A 20,990-nucleotide genomic window follows, 5' to 3' on the forward strand; every position below is an offset into this window, starting at 1 on the left:
GTCCCACGGTTGTTGCACGGCGCCTCCAGCCCTCCTGGGCATGCTGCAAATGGGGCACCTTAGTGAGGCTCTGGTGACAAAGGGACGCTGTGCTGGAGGGCCCCTTTGCCCCGTCCCCCCAGACCCCCACACCAGGTGCCCTCAGCTGCTGCTCACGGGGTGCTCGGACCACAGACAGCTCAGCAGTCTGGGCACTGAGTGCTGGGGACATCCCATGACCGGAAAATTTAGAAATGAGGACAAGAGGGGCAAATTTGGCACAGCTTCCAGCCTGGGAAGAAGCCCTGCTGTGGTGTGCTAGGTCAGTGCTGTCCTGCCCCACACTAACAGCAGACTCGCCCAAGGATGTGAAAGCTGCCCATGGCACAGAGGGCAGATGCCAGGGACTGGCATTGTCAATGTCTAGAGGTGAGTGACATGTCTGACAGGTACCCCCAGCAGCCCTGTGCCAAGGGCTCTTTGCAGAGACAAGATATTCTCCAAGGAAAGGGAACTTGTTGTCGTAATCTCAGGGTATTGCTCCCTGTACCCTCTACAGGCCGGGGCTCCCTGCCTGGGGTTTTGCCCACCCTTCTCCAGGGAAGCACTGTGGATGTCGGGTGTGCTGAACCAGCAATGCCACCTTCCCGCAGGGGACAGGGCCGGGCGGGACAGGGTGTGCCTCTTACCCCGGCAGTCCCGGCCATAGTGGTTGGCACAGCACTGCGGGACCCAGAGGCTGGACACGCAGCTCCTCCTGCAGCCTCGTCTGAGAGGCCCCCTGGAAGAGAAGTGTCTCCTGAAGGGGTCCCACGGGGAGTGCGGTGGCCAGGCCGGCCGCAGGAGGGAGTTGTGGTGGAACAGGAAGGTGTTCCTCAGCAGGTGGTTGCCGTAATAGTAGCAGCGCCTGGTTTCCCCCTGTGAGGAAACAGGCAGAACACAGGGATTGCCTCACTGGTGACTGATAACTCACCCTGACTTTTCTTGTGCCACTCATTCAGTTTTATGGCAAGCAACAGAGGCTTCCTAAATGTGCTGGTGACAATGGAGCCCCAGAGGAATCTCAGGGACACTCCAGAAGCCAGCTGTGAGGAAGGGGTACAGGCACTCCTCCCAAGGCTGCTCATCATGGGATCCCTGAGCCACTCCCAGGCTGAGCTTTTGTGCTGTAAAGCACCCAGAGCCACCCCCAGTGCTGTTGGAGGGACCCTTGTGCCACTGTCACTCTCACAGGACTGACCCAGCAAAGACCCCTGGGCCCATATTTTTCAGCCCAGCTCCTGCATGACTTGGGGCAAGGCATGGACCTTGTGACTGAGCCAAGGCTCGCCACACAGAGGGGAGCCTTCCTTGTGCTGCTAAAACATGAGGGGCACGTGGGGGTTGTCACCTATGGGCCTCCCTGGTGACAAAGCTGTAAGCTTTACCCGTTGAACGGAGCCAGCAGGGCAGGGTGGCTCAAAGCCACAGAGTCCACAGCTCTCTGTAGATCCCTGTGGAGGGGAGAAAGAAACCTCACAACAACTCAATACATGCTGCTGCCTCTCTTGGCTGCTCAGAGCTCTGCCAAGGAAGGGCAGCAAGCCCTCCAGACATCCCTGTTCCCAGGCACAGGCTGCACGTGTGGCCCAGATCCCCATTCAGCCCATCCCAGGTGCTCACCGGCAGCTCAGTCAGGGTGAACTCGTCACACCGAGATCCCAGATCTGGTGGCTCCAACAATCTATCAATGCCATAAGCAATGCCCCCATTGAACTCCATGTGCCTCTGGATGATTGTGGCGTCGCCGTTCCCCACCAGAATCTCCCCCTAACAGAGGAAGAAAGCAACTTGTGATTCTGGCACATCCTACATCCTGGCTACACCACCCAAAAGTGGCTCAGTTTGGGCTGCCATGGCTTCTTAATCACTCCAAGAGCTCCAAAATCTCTGTGCACATGTCCTTGACCACCCTTCCCATTTAACACTTTTCACAGCCACCTCTCCTAAGGATGGACGTGCTCTTCTGTCCATGCAGCACATGCTCTCTGAAGTTTGTGGCACCATGCAGCCAGCTCATTGTGACATTGATGCGCAGGTACCAGACCCCTGTGCACTACCCTGACAGCTGGCCACGCCTTGTGCCTCTCTGCAGCCCAGCTGCAGCCAGGGAAGGGGGTGTTCCAGCCTGCAAGCACCCCAGCTTTGTGTCCACTCCCTGCCAGAAGCACCAGATGCCCCATGGCCATGCCCAGGGACATTTGCTCCATGGGAAGCCAAACCTGGAATCACCAACACTCACCACGTGGGCTTTGCTGCAGCTGAATGAGATGGTGGAGCCGTGCATGGTCCGTATGGTTTCAACCTGGGGCACGTTACCAGCAACAATCTAAGAGGGAAAAGAAGAACGTGAAGGAGAGACTGGCAAAACTGGCAGTTCATGTAAAGACATGGTGAGGGGAAGGGTCAGTGGCCAGCCTCAGAGGGGTGTGATGTGGCAGTCCCTGCAGCTGGTGTGGGTGGCACGGCACAGCTGTGCTGGGTTAGCCCCAGATTCCTGCACAGTGAGAGGCCAGTGTGAAAAAGCAGAGCCTGGCTTTGCTCAGCTGGACTCTCCCCTCGCTCATACCCCTGTACACAAGAGCCTGTTTGTGAGCCGTGCAGCTCCCCAGGAGCTGATGACAGAAGGTTTCAGCTCAGCCACCAGAGGTTCACCATGATGCTGTAGGCGCCTCAAGTGCTCAAACAGCTTTGGGTCTTCTCAAGACAAGGGATACACTGTGTGCTCTATGGCAGCAGGGTATTTGGCAAGGTCACTCTGACACAGCCACAGCAGACAGGGGCACCTCGTGTGGCCCTGGCAGCCGTGTGCTGCCCCGTTTACCTTGGTGTCCCTGATGATGTGTGCTTTGAGGTAGGAGGCCAGCACGTCGCGGTGCTCCCTGCGGTACAGGAACTTCTGCCGGCTCTCCGGGAGGGCGCTGAAGGCGGCGTCCGTGGGCCAGAGCAGCGTGAGGGGTCTGTGCGCGGGGTTAGCGAGCAGCGGCAGCAGCTCCGCGTCCTGCCCGACAGCACAGCGACACCAGGGGGGAGCCCCGAGCCCACCGTGACCGAGCCCCGGCACGCAGCACCTCCCCGGGGCAGCAGGGGCAGCGGCTCACCTGCAGCAGCTTGCTGTAAGTGCTGTACCCAAAGGCCTCGGCCACGTCCGTGATGTTCTGCTGCACAGGGAGGAAAGCAAACAACTGACACCCAGGGTTCCCCATTAACACAATTTTATCTCTGTCACCATCGTGCTGATGGTTTGGCTTGGAAAGGGCTGGCATTCAGCAGCCACCACTTTTCTGATTCATCCTGGATAGACACTGCTATGGTAGGAGCTGGGATGAATTCCAGCACTCTTGTGCTGCACAGAAAATATGTTATATTCTGTAAAATGCAGGCTCTACAAGCCCCTAATGCTTGCTTAAGGAGTCACAGAGAGACATTGGCAAACTCATGCTGCAACCTGCTCTGTGCTGGAAAAGGAGTGTAATGGTTGGCACGGGACAAGATTCTCCCGCCTACATCCAGAACTGTTGTTCCCTCATGATGGAAAAGGCTCCTTATGTTCCAAATATCCCACAAATGCTGTCACCTTCACAAGCCAAATCTGTGGCCTCAGACAACCCCTGGGCAGGCAGGGACAGGGAGGAAGAGCAGCCCAGGCAGCTTCGGGCTGAGGCAGCTCTGCTGGGAGAGGGATCCTGTCCCTGAGCTCAGCACAGCCCTGACAGCAGGGCACGGCTCCAGCCTCACCTGGGAGAGCTTTGAGATGTTCTGGCCCACCAGGTCCCTGGGAATGAGGATCTTGTTGATGAAGTGGATGACCCCGTTCACACCCACGATGTCACTGGTCAGCACTGTGGCTTCCTCGTTGAGAGTGATGCTATTCTGAGAGAGAGGGGACCTGCTGAGGCCTGCACAGCCAGCACCGTGCTGTGGGCCCAGGCAGGTCACCTGCCACAGCCACAGCGCCTTCACACGACAGGAAAAGTGACATCCTCACAAATGGGACTGCAAAGGGAAGTACCTCGTTCACTGTGATCTTTATTTTGTGGCCAGATAAAGATGTAAGGGACTCCTGGCCTTCCAGGTCAGCGGAGAGCAGCTTCTGGCAGCCCACCATGTGGTAGCGAAGCAGGTCCCGGAGGAGGCCTCTGCTCTTCCACTCCTCAAACTGCAGACAGAAAACAGAGTGAGGTCACCCCAGGGCACTTTGCCTTGCACACAGGGCCCCCAGCCCCAGTGAGGGAGACCTGGACTGCCTCAGTTCCCTCTGACTCATCCCTGAAGGGAAGATGGTCCCCCCAAAACACACTGAAGGCACAAAACCATTGGAGAGCTTTGGGAAATTTCAACCAGCTTGACTAGTCAGTGATGGGGTCAGGATATTCCATCACACTGACACCAAAAAGCTGCCATTCTCTTATTCCTGAGAAGGAGTAGTAGGTCTGTCACAGATGCATGGGAGCCTTGTTACCAGCCCATGGTAACAAAAAGCACCACACAGCACTGATCTGGCACAGTGCCTCTGAGGCCCACAAGATGTCATCTCCAACAAGAGGAGATATGTCCACCCCTGTCCAGGCCGTCTCCTCAGTGGGATGCCTCCAAACACCTGCTTTTACAATGATGGATGTATGGGTATGCTTTTACCTCTCCATGATGCAGCCCCTTAGCCTTGGTTCACTGGGCAGAACAGTCCTGGGGGACATTGCCACAACTGGAGCTGTCAAACACCCAACAGAGTTGGCATGGGAGGGCACTTACCACTGTGGTGTTTCCTATGAAATCTGTCTGTGGGACGAAGATGGTGAAAGGCCCTGCCCCACTGAGCTCTTTGATGCTTTCTGCCTGTGTTAGAAGAGCATTTGTGGGAAGGGAAGCAGAAAACATTGTTCCAGTTAGCAAGACCCTTTGCAGAAAGCCCTAGGTGGGATTTACTACACAGAGACAAGGACTAAGCTGTCACCAACCTGTATCATCCTAAAGAACATGGATGCATCTGGAATCCTTCCAAGCTCCTTAAACAAAGGGAATCAGCTGGTGTTAGCAGGGTCCCTTCCACTGGTTCCTCCCCAGCCAGCACAGTGACCTGCTCCTTCCACTCTGGGTCACTCTCCCACTCCAAGAGACCTCAGTTCTCCTGGCACACCAAAGTCATCTGCCCTCCCTCCCTCACCAGCTCTGCAGGCACAGGTGACATGGATGGTGCAGTGAACTCTGCCTGCACCATTCACAAGTGCTGCAGGATGGAGTGGCCAGAAGATGAAAGCTGGCTGGTCCTGCAGCACCTCTCATGGGTAACTGCCCTGTGCTCATGGGTCACCTCGAGTGCTTCACAAAATCTCTGCTTTAATCTCACTGTGCTGCCACTGCCAGTTCTGGGATGCTGTCCAGAGGGCAGATATACCCTAGGAGGCAAAGGCCCTCTCCTCACCACAATGACTTTCAGAGGCACACACAGTCCATCTCTTTTCTCATGGCTCTGCTGTGGGCACTGCTTTATTTGCCACTGCCTGAAAAGGTCACCAGCTTGCCCAAGGAGAGCCATTGTACTGCAAGAGAACTGAACATAGACTGCTGCCCTCCAGGCTGAGTCCCAGTCCTGGCATGGCCACAGGGGACACCTGCCCTCTTCCCACTGGGCAGAAGTGAGTTGCCTTTGCAAAAAACAAGATCACTCCCATTTGTTTATGACATGAAGCAAGCCTGGAGGTATGACCAATGTTGCGGACAGCAGTAGAGTGTTCCTTCCCTTTGGTGCAAAGTCACTTTGCCATGATTCTCTCCCATAGCTGGCACACCAAACACACCTATGATTTATGGAGAGGTTGTTCAAAGCACCTGTCTCCTCTCCCACACCACACACGTGTCAATGTGACACCAAGATCTGCTCACCCTCTGGAGAGGAGGGAGCGGTTTGCTGCAGGGCAGGGGACATGGAAGGTGCAGCACCGGCCTCTCACCTGATGCATTTTGCCACGGCAGGTGAAGCCATCTCCAATGCTGTGCCAGGAGCAGGAGCAGTTCCGAGTGCCAGGGCCTGTGTACCTGCACAGCCCAAAGGGGCTGCAGCCTCCATTGTTCTGGCAGGGAAAGCAAAAGGCTGCTTGGAGGGGCTTCTCCCACCACCTGAACTGCTGCTTGTGTGTGGGAGCTGCAAACTCCATCCAGCCCAGTGAAAGGAAACCATCCCTCCCCCTTGTTTAGTACCTTAGAATAAACCTCACCCAAATCCTCAAAGACTTCCCAGCATCAAATGCTCCCATGAAATAAGACTTTTACACCTCACTTTGGAACACAGGGTCCATGACAAAGCCCCTGATTCAGAGGGACAGTTTGACATGTCAATGATGCCTGTGAGCACAGAACACTCTGAGGCTTTTGAGCACATCCCACATGAAATGGACACAAAGGAAAAAGCCCACATGCCTCCAACCCTATGTCCCTCTTCCACCCTGAGGGAATGCTGGGTGACAGACACAACTGTAAGTGACTGCAGGAGGCAATGGAGACCAAACACACAAGGAAATCCTTCCTTCATTATGTGGAAAAGCAAGACGTCAGCTCCAACCAGCCAGGCTAATGCTGTTCCTGCTGTTAACTCCTGGGAGAAGGGAACACTCCCAGGCTGTGGCCTTCGCCTCTGGAAGCAGCCAAATGCTGACATACCTGTTCACACAAGTTGATGGGGTTGCAGTGGCTCACACCATCCCCACTGTAACCAGGCAGGCAGTTGCAGGCGACCTGGAGGGAGAACAGAGCCTTGGGCTCAAACTTGGACCCAATAAAGGAAACACACAAGGGCTGCCCTGGACAGAAGGCATGTGGTGTAGCAACCATTGCTGCCTCCATGAATAACCAAGCTTGTGTCCACAACAAATATAACCTGACTTCAGCCTCTGGCCAGCAAAGCCATCTGCTCTCATGGAAACAGCAATGTTTTCATGCTCTTCCAAGGAATCTTCTCTGCATGGAAGGGAGAAAGCACAAAGCACTGCAATGGACAGAACTGTCTCTAGTGACAGCTGTGACAACTTCCATGATAACATTGCCCTGACACCCACCCCACACACTCACCTTCTTTGGGCCTGTTTTGATGCACTCTGCATGGGTATGGCAGCCCCCATTGCTTTCCAGACAGAGATCAATTTCTGCAGCAAAACAATAAGGCCAAGTTATTGCTAAGGGCTGCTCAAGGCAGCTGGGAACTGGCGATCCAAAGAGGTTTTGGGAAAGCAACAGGGAGAACTTTTCCAACTTGGGGAATACTTTCCTGGGAAAGTGTCTTGTGATAGCAAAGGAATAGGGTGCAACTGCTAGTTTACCTCTGACACATGTGGGTCTCTGAGTGGTGACAATTCTGCCCACAGAAAATTCCAAGCCTGTCTGGGTGCACTTTAAAGAATATGAGAGGACTGGACTCACCCTAGCTCCATCTTTACCCAGAGCACCACTGTGGGAGACTGCCCTCACCCTCTGTCCCTGGGCCTCTCCATGACATACATAAGAGCAAGAAACCTTGCAGGAGTCCTTTTGTCTGAGACCAAAACACTGGTGTTTTAGTCTGAGATTCCCCTCAGTATTGATGCTGCTCCTCTGCTACCCCCAAAACACACCCTGAGCACTCACCCATGCAGAGTGTCCCATCCCCAGCATAGCCTTCCTTGCAAGCACAGGTTCTCTCTCCTGGGGACACTTTGGTGCACACAGCGTGCATGGAGCAGCCACCATGGTCAATAGTGCAGGGATCTATTTCTGTGACCAAAAACAAGAGGAGCTTGAGTGATCTTTCCTCTGGCAGCTTCCTGCCATTTATTTCACCTTGTCTTTGCTGGACACACCTGTGCAGTGGGTCCCATTCCCTGTGTATCCAGCAGAGCAGAAGCAGGTTGGTTGGGAATCTATGGAACTGTTGAGGCAGCTGAAACACAACAGGGATAAACAGTCACTGACTGATAAACACCTCCTGATTTGCTCAGCTGGTGGGAAGCACTGTTCAAATCTGGCACATGCAAGAGACCACAGGAGGTAGATTCCAGGTATTCCTTTACAGCTTCAAACACTCCAGTCATGCTGGCCAGGACCTGGTGTCCAGCCCAGGCCTCTCACAATGCACCCTCACCACACCCATGAACTTCTGCAAGGTGCAAGGGGGACGGCAGGTTCTCTGCCTAAAACAGGAGTCTGGACAATGGATGGAGAAGGGAGCATGGGGGAGTCATTCCAGCCCTGTTTCATTCCTTGGCAGGGGCAGACAGAGTTTGTAAATGACTGGTTGATTTGCTCCATGAATAAGGCCAGCCTTGGAGTACCTTGGAATCTCTGCTTTCTGCCATCCACTCATGCTGAATGAACTTAGAATGGATTTATGGCTGGACAGACAAAATCCTTGGGGAGAATACATGTGGCTCAGGTCCAAAGAGAGTTCCAGAAAGGAGCTGACAATTCTGCATCTTTGATGAGTGGGCACCTTCTGCCAGCCCTCTGCCAAGCCCTAAGCCAGAATCACCTCTGTGTAAAATTCACACAAACACACATGGATGACTCAGCTCCTCTTGTGCACTTACTTGGCCATTTGATGGCAAGTGTTATTGCATAAGTCAATCTTGATTCCTGCAATAGAAAACACAAATATAGCTTGGAATTTTCAGCTGGGCCATTTCTGCCATCTAGAGAAAAGGAGCCTGCACACCAGGAGTGATGCTAATTCTCTTGTCCTGTGTGACAGCAGGAAAATCTCATGGGATTTATGTTTTGGCACTTTGAAAGGGGGTGAATTTGATGTTCTCTGTCTGAGATAATTGATTTTATTTGACTTCATTTTATCTGTGTGGCCTCTGCACTGGTTGGAATGAAACAAGGACTGAAACCTTGTTAACCCAGAACACAGAGCCATTTGGTTTTGGTTCTTTTGAAGCAAATGATGAACTGCTTTCATGCTTGACATTTACACTAGATAGGACAGCACTGCTTGATTTCTATTTCTAAATTCACAATAAAATCAACCTTTATGTGCAAACCTTTAAAATCTCAAGGTATTTAGAAGCTCAGGTTTCTCCTCACCCAAATGCTAATCAAAATCCCAAATCCATCTTCAACATGTTATTTTGACACACAATGACAGATTTATTAAAGACTGCACACCACGGCCTGAGCTCACCTGAGTGACTCAATCTGTGAGCAGAAAAAGCAGCTCAGCAAACACACTGGGGCCTTTTGAAAATTCAAATCTAGCCCTGCCACCTTCTTAGGAAAGCAGCAAGAGTCATGACCAACGCAATGTGGCTGGAAGCTCCCATTTCTCTCCCAGAACAAGGGGCTGTTTTTGACGTGCCTCTAACCTCAATGGAGGTAGAAGCAGGGGTAGGCTTTTCTTGGTTTACCAGAATAACTCAAGGGCTTCTGTTTGGTAGGGGAAGTCACAGCAAATGCAGCTTGTGTGCAGGAATGAGAAAGCAGAGTCTGAAAAGGTTTGGGGGAATGCAGAGTACATGTGACTCTGTGGTCAGAGCAGACAGAGCTGCTCTGAAAACTTGATAGGACGCCTCATATTTCTCTGCCACCGGTACACCAGGGGCCCCTCACACTCACGTACTTTCTTGGCAGGTGGGGCCCGTCCATCCTGGGAAGCACTCGCAGCTCCCATCCCCTCGCAGTCCATCGTTACAAATGCCATTGTCACAGGCACATTCTGCAGGGCAAATACAAACACCACTGTCAAACCAAACCAGCCAGGGCTCGCCAGCAGAGCCTTGCTGCCATTTCATTGTCTGCTCTGTTACTAATCCAACACATCAAACTGCCATCAAGAAAATGTCACAGGAATATTAGCTCTTGATCTCTCACTGCCAGGCCAAAAATCCCAGGAGGAGATCACCTGCCAGTGCTTGCTGTAGTTTGGGTGGCAGGAAGAGCAGCACGGCACAGCACATGCTTGGTTTGAAGATGCCAAATGGGGCCACTCCACTGGCTGGCCATGAGTGCTCACTCCTGCTGTCTCTGTCTCAGAGACCTGGTAGCCATTTGCCTGTCTCAGAGGCTTGGCACCTTTCTGCTCTCCCACCACCCCTCCTGAGAGCTGAGACGTGGCCACCTTTCTGCCCTTGCAAGCAGTTTGGCAGAGCCAAGCTGCCCCAGCCGCCGGTGTCACCTGATTTGCAGTCGGCTCCGAACCGTCCCACTTCACACATCTCACAGGCGGTGCCGTGAAACCCCTCCAGGCACCGGCACTCCCCGCTGCCCTGGAGGCCATCCTGGCATTCCCCGTTCCCCGAGCACCACCGGCCCGGCTTCCCGGGGCACATCTCACACATGTGGCCGTAGTAGCCGGGGCAGCACACGGACGTCTGGAAAACCAACAAGAGCAGGCTGGGGTGAGCCATCCTGTGCACACAGACTGGGCGCAGCTTGGTTCCCCTCTCTGTGTGACAGCCATAATTTCTGACAGCACATGGAAGGAACAGGTAGGATGGAGTGAACACCCTGAAATGAGGTGCTCTGTTGCCCAGAGCTTCATGTAAAGGTCTGCACTGCCCTTGAGAAACAGGGGCCCTTGGTGAGTGACAGAAATATCCTGTGCCCCTCCAGCCTGTCTCCTGCCTGTGTTCTCAGAGCAGAGAGAGGCTCTCCCAGGCGGTGATTTGGTTCCAAAACCTGATTTAACTGCTCTCTCTTCTTTCTGCATCTACCCATGGAGGGCAGATGATGAGAAACAACATCTAATGAAGCAATGCAAAAGTGCCAAATGAGGTACAAGTGCCGACTCAAACTCTCTATGTGAGTACAGTAAGTCTAACTCCCCCTCTCCCATTCAATTTCCCATTCCCTCTAAACTTTCCAAGTGATGCTGCAACACCTATAAGACGTCAATTCACACAAGCTTTTCTTTTACTGTTTTCTCTTTAAGTGTTTTCTTCCAGCAACCCATTTTCACACAACTGGTAGGGGCCCTAACACACACAACATGAGGTGTGAGACCTTCTGCTCCTCCCTTTGGTTCAGCTCCAATGAGTCATCAGTTATTCGGGAAGGCACAGGCACAAGCAGAATACCATCACTCATGCCTCATTTCCTTAGGAAACCAGACTGCAAACATTCAACTCTTTCTCTTCCTCTGCAGAACAAAACCCAGAGCAACAATACCGAAGCAGCAGGTCCCAATCCATTACAGTGCAGATATTTCTGCAGACCTTTTGTTGTTCCAGTGCCCTCCACCTCCCGATAGAGAGCAATTCCCAGACAGCCCCAGTCTCAGCTATGCAACCACACAAACACAGCCAGGATTGCAGCACAGCCTGCACTCCCATGGCTGTGCTTTTCACACCCATCTATCTTGCTTTTGCCAGAATGAATCAGAGGCAAATGTTTTGCTCACCAGAGAAACTTTTGCACAGGTGAAATGGCAGCCTGTTGTTCCTGCACCCGCAGAGCGCAATCTGCATTTAGCAAGATTCCCTCTTCCAAGGGGCTCCTGAGGATATAATCAACATAGACACACTTAGGAGATACTACAATATCAGACAAATAATGTACATTTTGGTGCATGTGGCAGTGTTCTTGCTTTGTATCTGACAGGAATAGCCCTAAAAATCTGAACTATCCAGAGCTGAGACCAGTGAAGCATCTCTGGATGTGAGGTCACCAAACAGAGTCTATTTTTTACCTGCCAAACCCACGGTACACGTTAGTCCGCATACTGAGAAGAAAATAATTGGGAATTTTTGGGTATAGGGTAAAGCAGCAAGGCCTAAGAAGCCAGATGTAACTGCTAGGCATTTCACAGCCAGCATGGAAATGAAATGCTTAGTTATCTTCCTCTCTGGATGTGTTTGTCACTCACTCACAAACAAGCTGCAGGCACAACCTGCATGAACAAATCAATGGTCCAGCCAGGAAAATTGCTACAGGCACTCTTAATTTGTTTTCTTTGATGATAATGCCAAAATAGTCAAAGATAAAATTAAAAAAAAAAAGACATCTCTTCTTCCCTGTTAAGTGGGAAAACGAAAGGGTTCCTGAAATACAGGCAAAACCTGGTGCCAGCTCTGGGTGGAGCTTCATGATTCATGTCCATGTTTTTCCAATTCTCCCTTCGTTTCTGCTTTTTCTTGCAAACCTTGGCAATGGATGAGCCACAGAGGACTCAAGGGCACATTTTTTCAGGTATCAAGATGACACCTATAGAGCAATAAAAGGATCTCAAAGCACTATCTGCAACCAGTCTATGAACTGTCACATGAATCCAAGACTCACCAAAAGAACTGATCCAGAAGGACACTTGATCCCCTTGTCACACTTGCCGCACCTTGACTAGGGCACAGAGAACAGGACAAGTCACCAGTGTGCCCTCACTCACATCGCACCAAGACACAAATATTGCATTACAAATGCTGCTCTACAGGCTGCTGGCTGGGACAAAGATGTTTCTATCTCCGTGGCCCAAAACACCAAAAGAAGAGACCAAATGCCACACCTTTCCTGAATCTCAGGGATCTGTAGCCCTGGGGTTCCTTCACACAAGGCTGCAAATAGGTTTTTTCCTGATCTGTAGCAGGCAGTCTGACACTGCAATCTTCAGATTTAGTGGCTTAATGGCCATGAGCCACAAGGTACATGCAAGCTGGACTTTTGGCCATGACTCCCAGACAAACCAGGGAGCATTTTCTAAGGGAGCTTGTGGTCATGGCATGAAAAAATTGGGCTGGATTTTCCTTCCACAGCTGAGTATCTGGGAGTCCCTGCACTAGCCAGCCCCATGGCTGGCACTGTGAGGGAGGCTCAGCAAGGGATCTGAACATGATCTACACAAGAGCTGCATTAGATGTACAGAATCTCCAGGTAGGAGGTGCCAATTCTCCATAATGTCCCATTTCATGAGGCTCATCTGGGGTTACACCACAAGCTACTGCCTCAACCATGAGGGCAGCCAAGGAAGGTTGTGTGTTACCCATCAGTTTGGCTCAGCAGGTGGAGGAATGGTGTCAGCTCCTTGCACATCACCATTACCTTCAGTATGGTGGTGGTATTGGCAGTGCAGCGATTCTTCTGGACCTGGAGCACCTGGGACACCCCGATCAGGATGCCATTCCTCGTCTCAAAGGACTTCCCATCCAATGGAATTTTATTGACAAACTTCTGCAAAGCAGGAGAAAACAGCTGAGACAATAATCTTCAACTCCTTCTGCATGGATTGCTCAGCAGCTCCAAGACAGTCCAGCAGTAAACTTGTGGGGGTATGCAAAAGAGAAATGGGAGTACTGGGTCACCAGCCTTAGGAAGTGATGGGTCAATTCAGAACAGCCTGCCTCCCTTACCTGAGTGCTGTTTTGGTAAAACATCAGCCAGTAGGAGAGCCCTAGCATGCTGTTCTTATGAACTCCACTTCTCAAGTCAGCAGGCAAGAGCTTCTCTCCCAGAATAATGTGGTACTGCACTGTTTCATTGTCCTAAATCCACAAAAATACAAATGTTTGGAGCCTTTTGACTTCATAGACTACAATTCAGTCAGAGGTATGGTATAAGAAATGTTCCTAAGCACCTGTAATGGCTAATTAAGCCCACAGAGCCTAGTAACTTTCTGTCACAGATGACCTATCACACCTAATGATTCTGATACTTGATGAACCCATTAATGTTTTTTGGAATCTTTCAGAAGTCTGAAAATTGCCACAGCCAGCCAGGAAGTGTAAGATGTTGTGCCATCTATCTACATACTAATTTACTCTGCCCTTAGGGTCCAAATATTCTTTTCAGGTCCCACTGCAACACCCCTGGAAATCCTCTCATTTCTCTGCCACATTACTCCCAGATTTTAGCATCAGATATTCATCTCCTCTGCATGCTGAAATCCCTGACCTTGTTTGGCAGTGTACCTGCCCCTGCACCCACCACAACACATACTCAAACTGCAAGCAGTGATCTCACCAGCTGGGTCACATTGGCAGCACGGCAGTACTCCTCAATGGAGTTATTTCCAGGAACAAAAATTGTGTATTGTTCAGAGGATTCAACTTTCCCAATGAGCTGGTACTCCTACAAAATGTCCAAACAGTAACATTAGCAATTACCCTTGTACTCACTGAAACCCAAACCACACATGAGATCAATCACAAAGGCAAGAGGAAAAGCTTGAAAATGGGATAGACAACTTCTACTCAGCCATGCACGTCTGGTTGCTTGCTCCTTGTCCTGGTTGACATAAGAGCAGCTTCCCAGCTATAAAAAAACCTTCTCTTTATTCTGGTTTTCTCTGCCTTGTACAGGCATCAGAGCACCTGCAGTAGACAGGTCACCTTCCACTGTAACACATGTCATTGATCTAGAGATCTAAGTGTAATTATGCAACTCTGGCTGCTCAAAAGCTTTCCTAGAAGACCCCTCATGCAGGACACACAATCTCCCTTCCTTACCAGGCAGCCCAAATTTAGGTTCCACAGTACAGGGTGAGGTGGCATTTGCTCCAAAGACTGCTGTGACAGTGACAGCTGTGCTCACCTCTAGTGCTTACCTCTAGCAACTCCTGGAATGTGCTGAAGGAGGCCACAGTGCTGAGCTGCTCCTGCAGACCAGGAGGGCTCGGGGGGATATCTGCTGGGGACGGCAACAAAACCTGCCAAAAGAGCAAGGCTGAGCAAGGGGCTGAGGGGAATCTCACTGGACTTCTGCCCCGTTTGCAAGAAAGGCAATTAAAAGGCCTCATTTTACACAGTCCTGCAATAGCCTGATCTCTTCTATCAGCCAAGAGAAGGGGAACTCTCCTCCCACTGCTCCTGGAGACAAATGCTTTAAACATTGAACACTGCTGCACAGGAAACATCAGTCAGAACCTTGTGATAACCTCATATATTTCGCCTTTATATCCCTTCCTAACCATCCAGACGTGTTCCTCCTTGGCCCTGTAACAGAAGCTGCTACACAACCCTGCTGCTACAACTGCAGCATTTCCCAGTGCCACAGGTACTGACATACCTTGCTGAGGACATGGATGATGCCATTGCTGGCAGGGATGTCACTGACAACTACAGTTGCATTCTGGATGGTCAATACCTGCACAAGAACCAGAGGGAGAAGGAAAAGGGTCAGGAAGTGCCAAGCAAGTTCAAAACAAATACATTGTTCATTCAAGGCTGCTCATGGTTAATCTAGGTACAGTTGGTGAAAGATGCCTGCATTTGAGGGCACCAGTGTCCCACCCAGGCTCCCCATTAGGAACAGCAGCCCCTCAGCAGTTAAATTTGGGATTGGTACAGGAGCCTTATGTAAGAAAGCCTTACGCCACTCGTGGTGTTTATTTGCCATCTGGTCTGTGGGTTGAGAGTGGGTAATTCTGGCCCGTACTTTTTGAGCTTTTCAGCAGTGAAGACACCTTCAAGGAAGTGGGCTCTGTGGGGAACAAAATCAGATAAAGAAAAGATTAGGGAAGTGCTGGTAATGACAGGGAGATAAGACCATGCCACCCAACATTCACATCTCTCACAGGAAGTACTTTAGCATGTGGAGAGAACAATGGAGAGAATTGTTCTGATGCCCTCTGACTGGGAAAGTCTCTCTGTAAATACATGAAAACTAAACCCACTTCCCATGATCTGTGGTGTGTTATGTTTTAAATGCCTGCTTAATTTTTTGCCTGCTAGATATTTAAATTTGCTTCTATATTTATCTCAAGATATGTCCTCATTGGTCATGCACAGGAAAGAATCCATTTCATGGCTCTGTTACTGTTGTTTGGCCCAGTAAAGCAAAGGCAGGAGGCTCCTCATACCTGACTAAAAACGGCAGCATGTAAGGGGTCAACCAGAAATCTTTGTCAGCATTGCTCAAGTTCTTGATAGCTGCCTCTGATGGTACCAGGACAGTAACATTGGCTCCTGCTGGGATGCTGAAGAGAGATTTCTGTTGTCCAAAGCAGAAAAATGAACAAATAAGACACTCCACTGCCACGTCTATAGTGCAAACTACCCCAGCAGCTATCCCACCCTTGCAGCAATGTGAAAGGGATGTGGAGGAACAGGGCAGGTGCTCAGCAACACAGCAGGATCTCCTGCCTCTCCTGGGCATGGCAAGCAATGAATGCCACAGGAAGTTTAACCAAAACAGCTGACACCTCATTGCCAAGGGAAAACCTGCTGCTTTAAGCTCTACCTTCCCAATTCCTTCAAACATGTTCAATCATATCCATAAATCCTTTTTGAATGCCCAACATCAGTCCTGGGGGAGGGACCAAGATAACTGCTGGCAAAAGCAATTTTGTGTGCAGCAGGTCAGGTGAGCTAAAGCTCACGTTAGAGGCTGTCCACCATAGTGAGTTTCCACAGACTTAGTGCAGTCTCTGGAGGGTCTCTCTTCTTCCCACACTAGAGGCAGGGAGGCAACAATGAGAAAAGGAACAAACATGCAGTCTAATGTCCCAAAGGGTGATCTTCTGAAAGATAGTGTTATAATGCTGCCCCTTCTTTCCCTTCCGTGCTGTTTTTTCATGGCCAGGAGTTACAGGTCGTACAACCATTAAAATAGGTGTAACACAGCCCCAGCTTCCTCCTGTGAGAGATACAAAGCCCCCAAGACACACTCATGACTCTCATTCTAACACAAACTCCCAGCTTTCCTACATGCCTGTTCTGTAACCATTTCTCATTTGCTTTGCTTTGTTTTCTCTAAAGAAAAAGATAAATGGAATTGCTTGTCCTCTAACAGATTCATTCACAGACTTCACTTCTACAGAACTTACCCATGTGGGTCTCCTGTGGTTTCTCTTACCTTAACCCAGTTGTAGAAGCCTACAAAGTGGGAATTCCTGGCCAGCTCCTTTCAAATAGAAACAACAGAAGAGTTACCTCTGCTGAGCACAGGGTACAGGGCTGGGGGACTCGGGGTGAGGAAAGGAGCCCTTTGCAATATCAAATCTGGCACCAATGACTTCAACATTCTTCTCACTTCACAACCACTACAGGCACCATGTATTGTGAGGAAAGATGGGCACTTCTAAAACCAAACTTCAGCCATTAAAATAGATATTTCCAAATAAACAAACTCTTTTCAACTCATCTGCAATGAGTTAATGTGTATCAGGTACAAAAGATTGAATCCACAATGGTCCTTGATATCTCTAAAGACAAAAAATAGGCCTGACAGCTCTGACCTGAAAAACTTTGCTAACAAGGAAGGAAAGATGACTTATTGCACAGGACAGGTGCTGCCTGCACAGGGGTGAGGCAGCTTAGAAATTATGCTTTCACTGGCAGTAATTAGTCCTGGCATCAGTTCTGTGCCTATGGCCTTGGAATACACTTGGGCTTCACGCTGATGCTGGTAGGAGTCAACTCAGGTAACAGGGAAAAGCAAAGAGAGAGCAGAGCCAGTTCTCTCCAGCCTCAAAAAGGCTCAGACATTTGCTGTTCACTAACTTTTAGAATGTCCCCATAGCATGTCATGCCATCCCCAAAGTAGCCTTCAGAGCAAACACAGGATCTCTCTCCTCCACCAAGAGGTACACACGTAGCCTGCAAATACAAGGAAAGGGAGAAGAAATTAGAGAGCAAACACAGGTTATGTAGTGTTATACCTATCTCAGAATTGAATTCTGGCCTTCCAAAGGCTGGGCTAGAGTAGCACACACAGACTCCTTCTCCCTGCTGCCTTTATGGTGGAGTGTTCCCCTCATGCAGCCAAGCCTGGGTGATTGCTTTGGTCGTGTGAACCCACAAAAATCAGAGGATCCATCTTTGGACCACATCGGTGCAGGCCAGTAAGATGACAAAACTTAAACCTTGGCAATTCTCTCGATGCCATGGCTGCTGCAAAACCTGTGAGTGAGCAGGTGAGCCTGCCCTGCCATGCCAGCCTGAGGACAGCTCTTTAACTACTCACCAGGTCATGGCAGCCACCATTGTCCATGAGGCACGGGTTGATGGCATCACAGCTGTGGCCATCGCCAGCATAACCCTTCTTGCAGACACACTTGCTCTGCAAGAAAGATATTTCAGTTTTATAGACTTAACAGAGCATCCTCATGTACCATCCACAAAATGTCTAAGGCAGCAAAATTTATCCTTAATTTATTTCACCAAGCTTTCCTCCTGGTCTCTCAGGACCTGGAAATGTGGAGTTGTTTCCTTAGCAGAGCATCATCCTCTATCACAGCACAAAAGCTGTCTGGCTACTCAAGCACATTGATCCCCTGCATTGCTTGGCTGTGGATGTCACTTGAAGATGATGCTTTCCTCCTTTATTTCCATGTTTTTAGGGAATGGCACAGACTTTGTGAATGGCAGAAAGAGGAGTTAATTTCAAAGCTTCTTGCTTTGAAGATATCTAGGAGAGGACTTGCACATCCCACATCACTAAAATCTGCTTCAGCTTTTGTACCCTTTTCCAGCACCTGGTGCAATGCTCCCCATGCTCATTGGGGAGAAGCAGCATCCTCAGAAGTCTCCTCTCACGTGCACCTTCCTCCTCCTCCCTCAACATGCACTGCTCTTGGCCCAGCTCCCTGCACAGACTGTCTGAACAGCTGCACAGGCTCTTCAGTGCTGTGGTCTGGGACAGGGGCATGCAGCAGCTGCTGCCTTAGGTCAAGCTGTGTTACAGGGTGCAGTCCTGTCCCTTTGCTGCACAAGTCCCGGAGTCGAGCAGCAGTCCTGAGCACACTAGTGCACCTGACATGCAAGGGCACTGTGATGCTGCAGCTGGTGTTTCTGGCAGTGGACAAGCAAGCTTGGCTGCTGGCCAGCCCAATCTTTACCTCTGGTAGCCTGAGGCCACCTGAGAGCAGCTGAGGGAGGGTTAGCCCCAGCACCAGGCTGCTCAGCTTTGCTCATACCTGCCCAGGCCCGGTGTAGACGCAGTCGGCGTTGAGGTGGCAGCTCCCTCTGCTCTCCAGCATGCAGTTGTCTATGGGCACACAGGCCTTGCCATCCCCTGTCCAGCCCACATTGCACTGGCAGGTGGCAGTGCCAGGGCCTGTACTGGTGCACAGGGCCTTCAGGAGAAGGGACAGAGAAGGAATTACACCCAGCAGAAGGGAGAGAATGCAATGAAAATACAGCAACAAATCTCCTTCCTCACACTGTGGAGAATTTCTGATGGACTGACTCAGATTCCAGCACTGGGAACTGGGGGTGGAAGCATCTTCTCCAGAACAGTCATAGAAAACTTCATTATAAAGTGATTCTGGAAACATTTTGTGTTTTCAGACAGGTAGACGCTTGTGTCTAAGGTGGCTCAGAACTTGCAGGGCATTCATTATCATCATGTAAAGCTCTTCCATTACACAATAAGTATTCCCTGAAGAGGGGGACCACAATCTCCTGCCTGGATGTCTGGGATGGAATCAATGATAGATGGCAGATCTCCCTCAGGAAAAGACCTACTTTGTACCTAGTGCCATCCTACTCTCTTATATATGGTCCAATGTCTTCCTCTGACTGAAGGGTCTAATTTATGATGAGGCTGACCATTTGGCAGTAATTTCCAGCATGAAGCACCACATGGATACAAATGTAGTGTTGATGGTTACTGGGAATACGTGTTGGATCTCACAGTTAAGCTACAGAGAAAGTAACACATGTTAGAGGAGCTTGAGGGGAATATCATTGCAAATCAAAAATTATCTGTACAGCTAATCTGTGTGGCTGATAAAATGTCTGGTGTGAACCAGCCAAACTATCCTTGGAGTGTCACATTTTGGTACCAGCCCAAATGATTGACATCTTTACAATGACTATGCAAGGCGCTTGTTATTCCACCTCATCTGACACACAGGAAAAATTAGCACACAAAATGTGTAACAGTCCCAGGAGCCCTGGATCCTTGTTCTGATTGAGAGCAGCTGCCTCTCCACTCTTCACAGTCTGACCCCACTTACATTCTGTGAGCAGCCTCCCCGTTCTGGCTGACTGCACAGGTCAATGGGCTGGCAGGAAAACCCATCCCCTTCATATCCATCCATGCAGATGCACCTTAAAAGTATAAACACAAACGGGACACAGGTAGAGCAGTCCCTCAAGCAAGCAAGATTTATGACTAGCAGGCTGGCTGAGTCACTCAAAGCATGCTGTGCACCAAGCACACAGGCACACACAGCCACAGGGGTGGCAGCCCTGTGCAATGGCAATGTGCCCTGAACGTGCCACAGAGACTGACCTTGCTGTGTCATTGAGGCTGCAGACAGCGTGCTGGTGGCAGTACTGGGACAGCCCACTGGGGCCACAGTTCCTGGAGGTCTTGTCACAGAATTTCCCAGTGTAGCCTTCCTTGCAGGACCAGGACTGACACACCCCCCCACTGCCAGGCCTGTTGTCACAGACACCATGGACACAGCCACAATCTGTCAAGGACATGCAATAAGATCAATGAGTACAGAAAGTCCAGAATCCACCACAGTTGTAGATTTCCAGCTTTCCTTCACAACCTCTTGTGACACCAAATAATAATTCCATTATTATTTTTTGACAGAGGGATGTCTCCTGAGAGACATCCATCACAAATTAAGCCTGGGCAGGGAACAGATCCTGCGACTGCCTGGGTCCATGTTTTCTATAGGCTGTAAGAACAGACTCAAATTTAGGCTATCAAGCTCAAGGTCATTGTCAATTGTCTTTTGTTTCCTAACAGAAGAGATCTACATTAGATTGGTGTTTCCCAAACATCACCACTGTCATATCAAACATGTTTTCTCCACTGTTGTTTGAACGGACACACATGATGACATTTTTGTCACTTCTTTCATGATGCTGGTCTTGCCAGAATGGAATCTAATATACATGAATTTTCACCATTATCTTTGTTCTAAATTTTCCTTTAGTCTCTCCATCAGAGATACTAACCTTCATCACAGTTCTCGCCGTGCTTGTTTGGGTTTGCACAGATGTGGCAGGCTGTGCCTTTGAAACCTTCAAAGCAGAGACAGTTGCCATTCCCTTGAATGCCATCGCTGCACTGGAAGGAAAACAAGAAAAAACCAAAGTGATTGAAACTCAGAGAAATGC

General features: G+C 50.2%; 1 protein-coding gene across 1 annotated transcript in view; it reads right to left on the bottom strand.

Annotated features, from left to right (window-relative positions):
• The window catches only part of STAB1 (stabilin 1), a 51,378-nt gene that overhangs the window by 6,527 nt on the left and 23,861 nt on the right, over positions 1 to 20,990 (bottom strand). Inside the window, exons 22-56 of the mRNA XM_031058235.1 lie at positions 20,829 to 20,940; positions 20,146 to 20,329; positions 19,868 to 19,961; positions 18,824 to 18,982; positions 17,872 to 17,967; positions 17,409 to 17,504; positions 16,762 to 16,809; positions 15,767 to 15,897; positions 15,279 to 15,387; positions 14,974 to 15,051; positions 14,513 to 14,614; positions 13,930 to 14,037; positions 13,320 to 13,451; positions 13,012 to 13,140; positions 12,259 to 12,315; positions 11,381 to 11,476; positions 10,157 to 10,352; positions 9,602 to 9,697; positions 8,574 to 8,619; positions 7,848 to 7,927; positions 7,636 to 7,761; positions 7,084 to 7,157; positions 6,676 to 6,750; positions 5,970 to 6,089; positions 4,977 to 5,024; positions 4,771 to 4,854; positions 4,031 to 4,177; positions 3,757 to 3,891; positions 3,120 to 3,179; positions 2,843 to 3,019; positions 2,261 to 2,347; positions 1,642 to 1,788; positions 1,407 to 1,472; positions 669 to 897; positions 1 to 43 (exon numbers count right to left, since the gene is read on the bottom strand). The exon at positions 1 to 43 is cut by the window's left edge and continues 20 nt beyond it. Of these exons, the coding sequence (XP_030914095.1) occupies positions 1 to 43; positions 669 to 897; positions 1,407 to 1,472; positions 1,642 to 1,788; positions 2,261 to 2,347; positions 2,843 to 3,019; positions 3,120 to 3,179; positions 3,757 to 3,891; positions 4,031 to 4,177; positions 4,771 to 4,854; positions 4,977 to 5,024; positions 5,970 to 6,089; positions 6,676 to 6,750; positions 7,084 to 7,157; positions 7,636 to 7,761; positions 7,848 to 7,927; positions 8,574 to 8,619; positions 9,602 to 9,697; positions 10,157 to 10,352; positions 11,381 to 11,476; positions 12,259 to 12,315; positions 13,012 to 13,140; positions 13,320 to 13,451; positions 13,930 to 14,037; positions 14,513 to 14,614; positions 14,974 to 15,051; positions 15,279 to 15,387; positions 15,767 to 15,897; positions 16,762 to 16,809; positions 17,409 to 17,504; positions 17,872 to 17,967; positions 18,824 to 18,982; positions 19,868 to 19,961; positions 20,146 to 20,329; positions 20,829 to 20,940 (3,767 nt within the window). The remainder of the gene's footprint in view (positions 44 to 668; positions 898 to 1,406; positions 1,473 to 1,641; positions 1,789 to 2,260; positions 2,348 to 2,842; positions 3,020 to 3,119; positions 3,180 to 3,756; positions 3,892 to 4,030; positions 4,178 to 4,770; positions 4,855 to 4,976; positions 5,025 to 5,969; positions 6,090 to 6,675; positions 6,751 to 7,083; positions 7,158 to 7,635; positions 7,762 to 7,847; positions 7,928 to 8,573; positions 8,620 to 9,601; positions 9,698 to 10,156; positions 10,353 to 11,380; positions 11,477 to 12,258; positions 12,316 to 13,011; positions 13,141 to 13,319; positions 13,452 to 13,929; positions 14,038 to 14,512; positions 14,615 to 14,973; positions 15,052 to 15,278; positions 15,388 to 15,766; positions 15,898 to 16,761; positions 16,810 to 17,408; positions 17,505 to 17,871; positions 17,968 to 18,823; positions 18,983 to 19,867; positions 19,962 to 20,145; positions 20,330 to 20,828; positions 20,941 to 20,990) is intronic.

This window comes from Geospiza fortis, unplaced genomic scaffold (assembly GCF_000277835.1).
Source record: "Geospiza fortis unplaced genomic scaffold, GeoFor_1.0 scaffold78, whole genome shotgun sequence".
Taxonomy (NCBI): Eukaryota; Metazoa; Chordata; class Aves; order Passeriformes; family Thraupidae; genus Geospiza; species Geospiza fortis.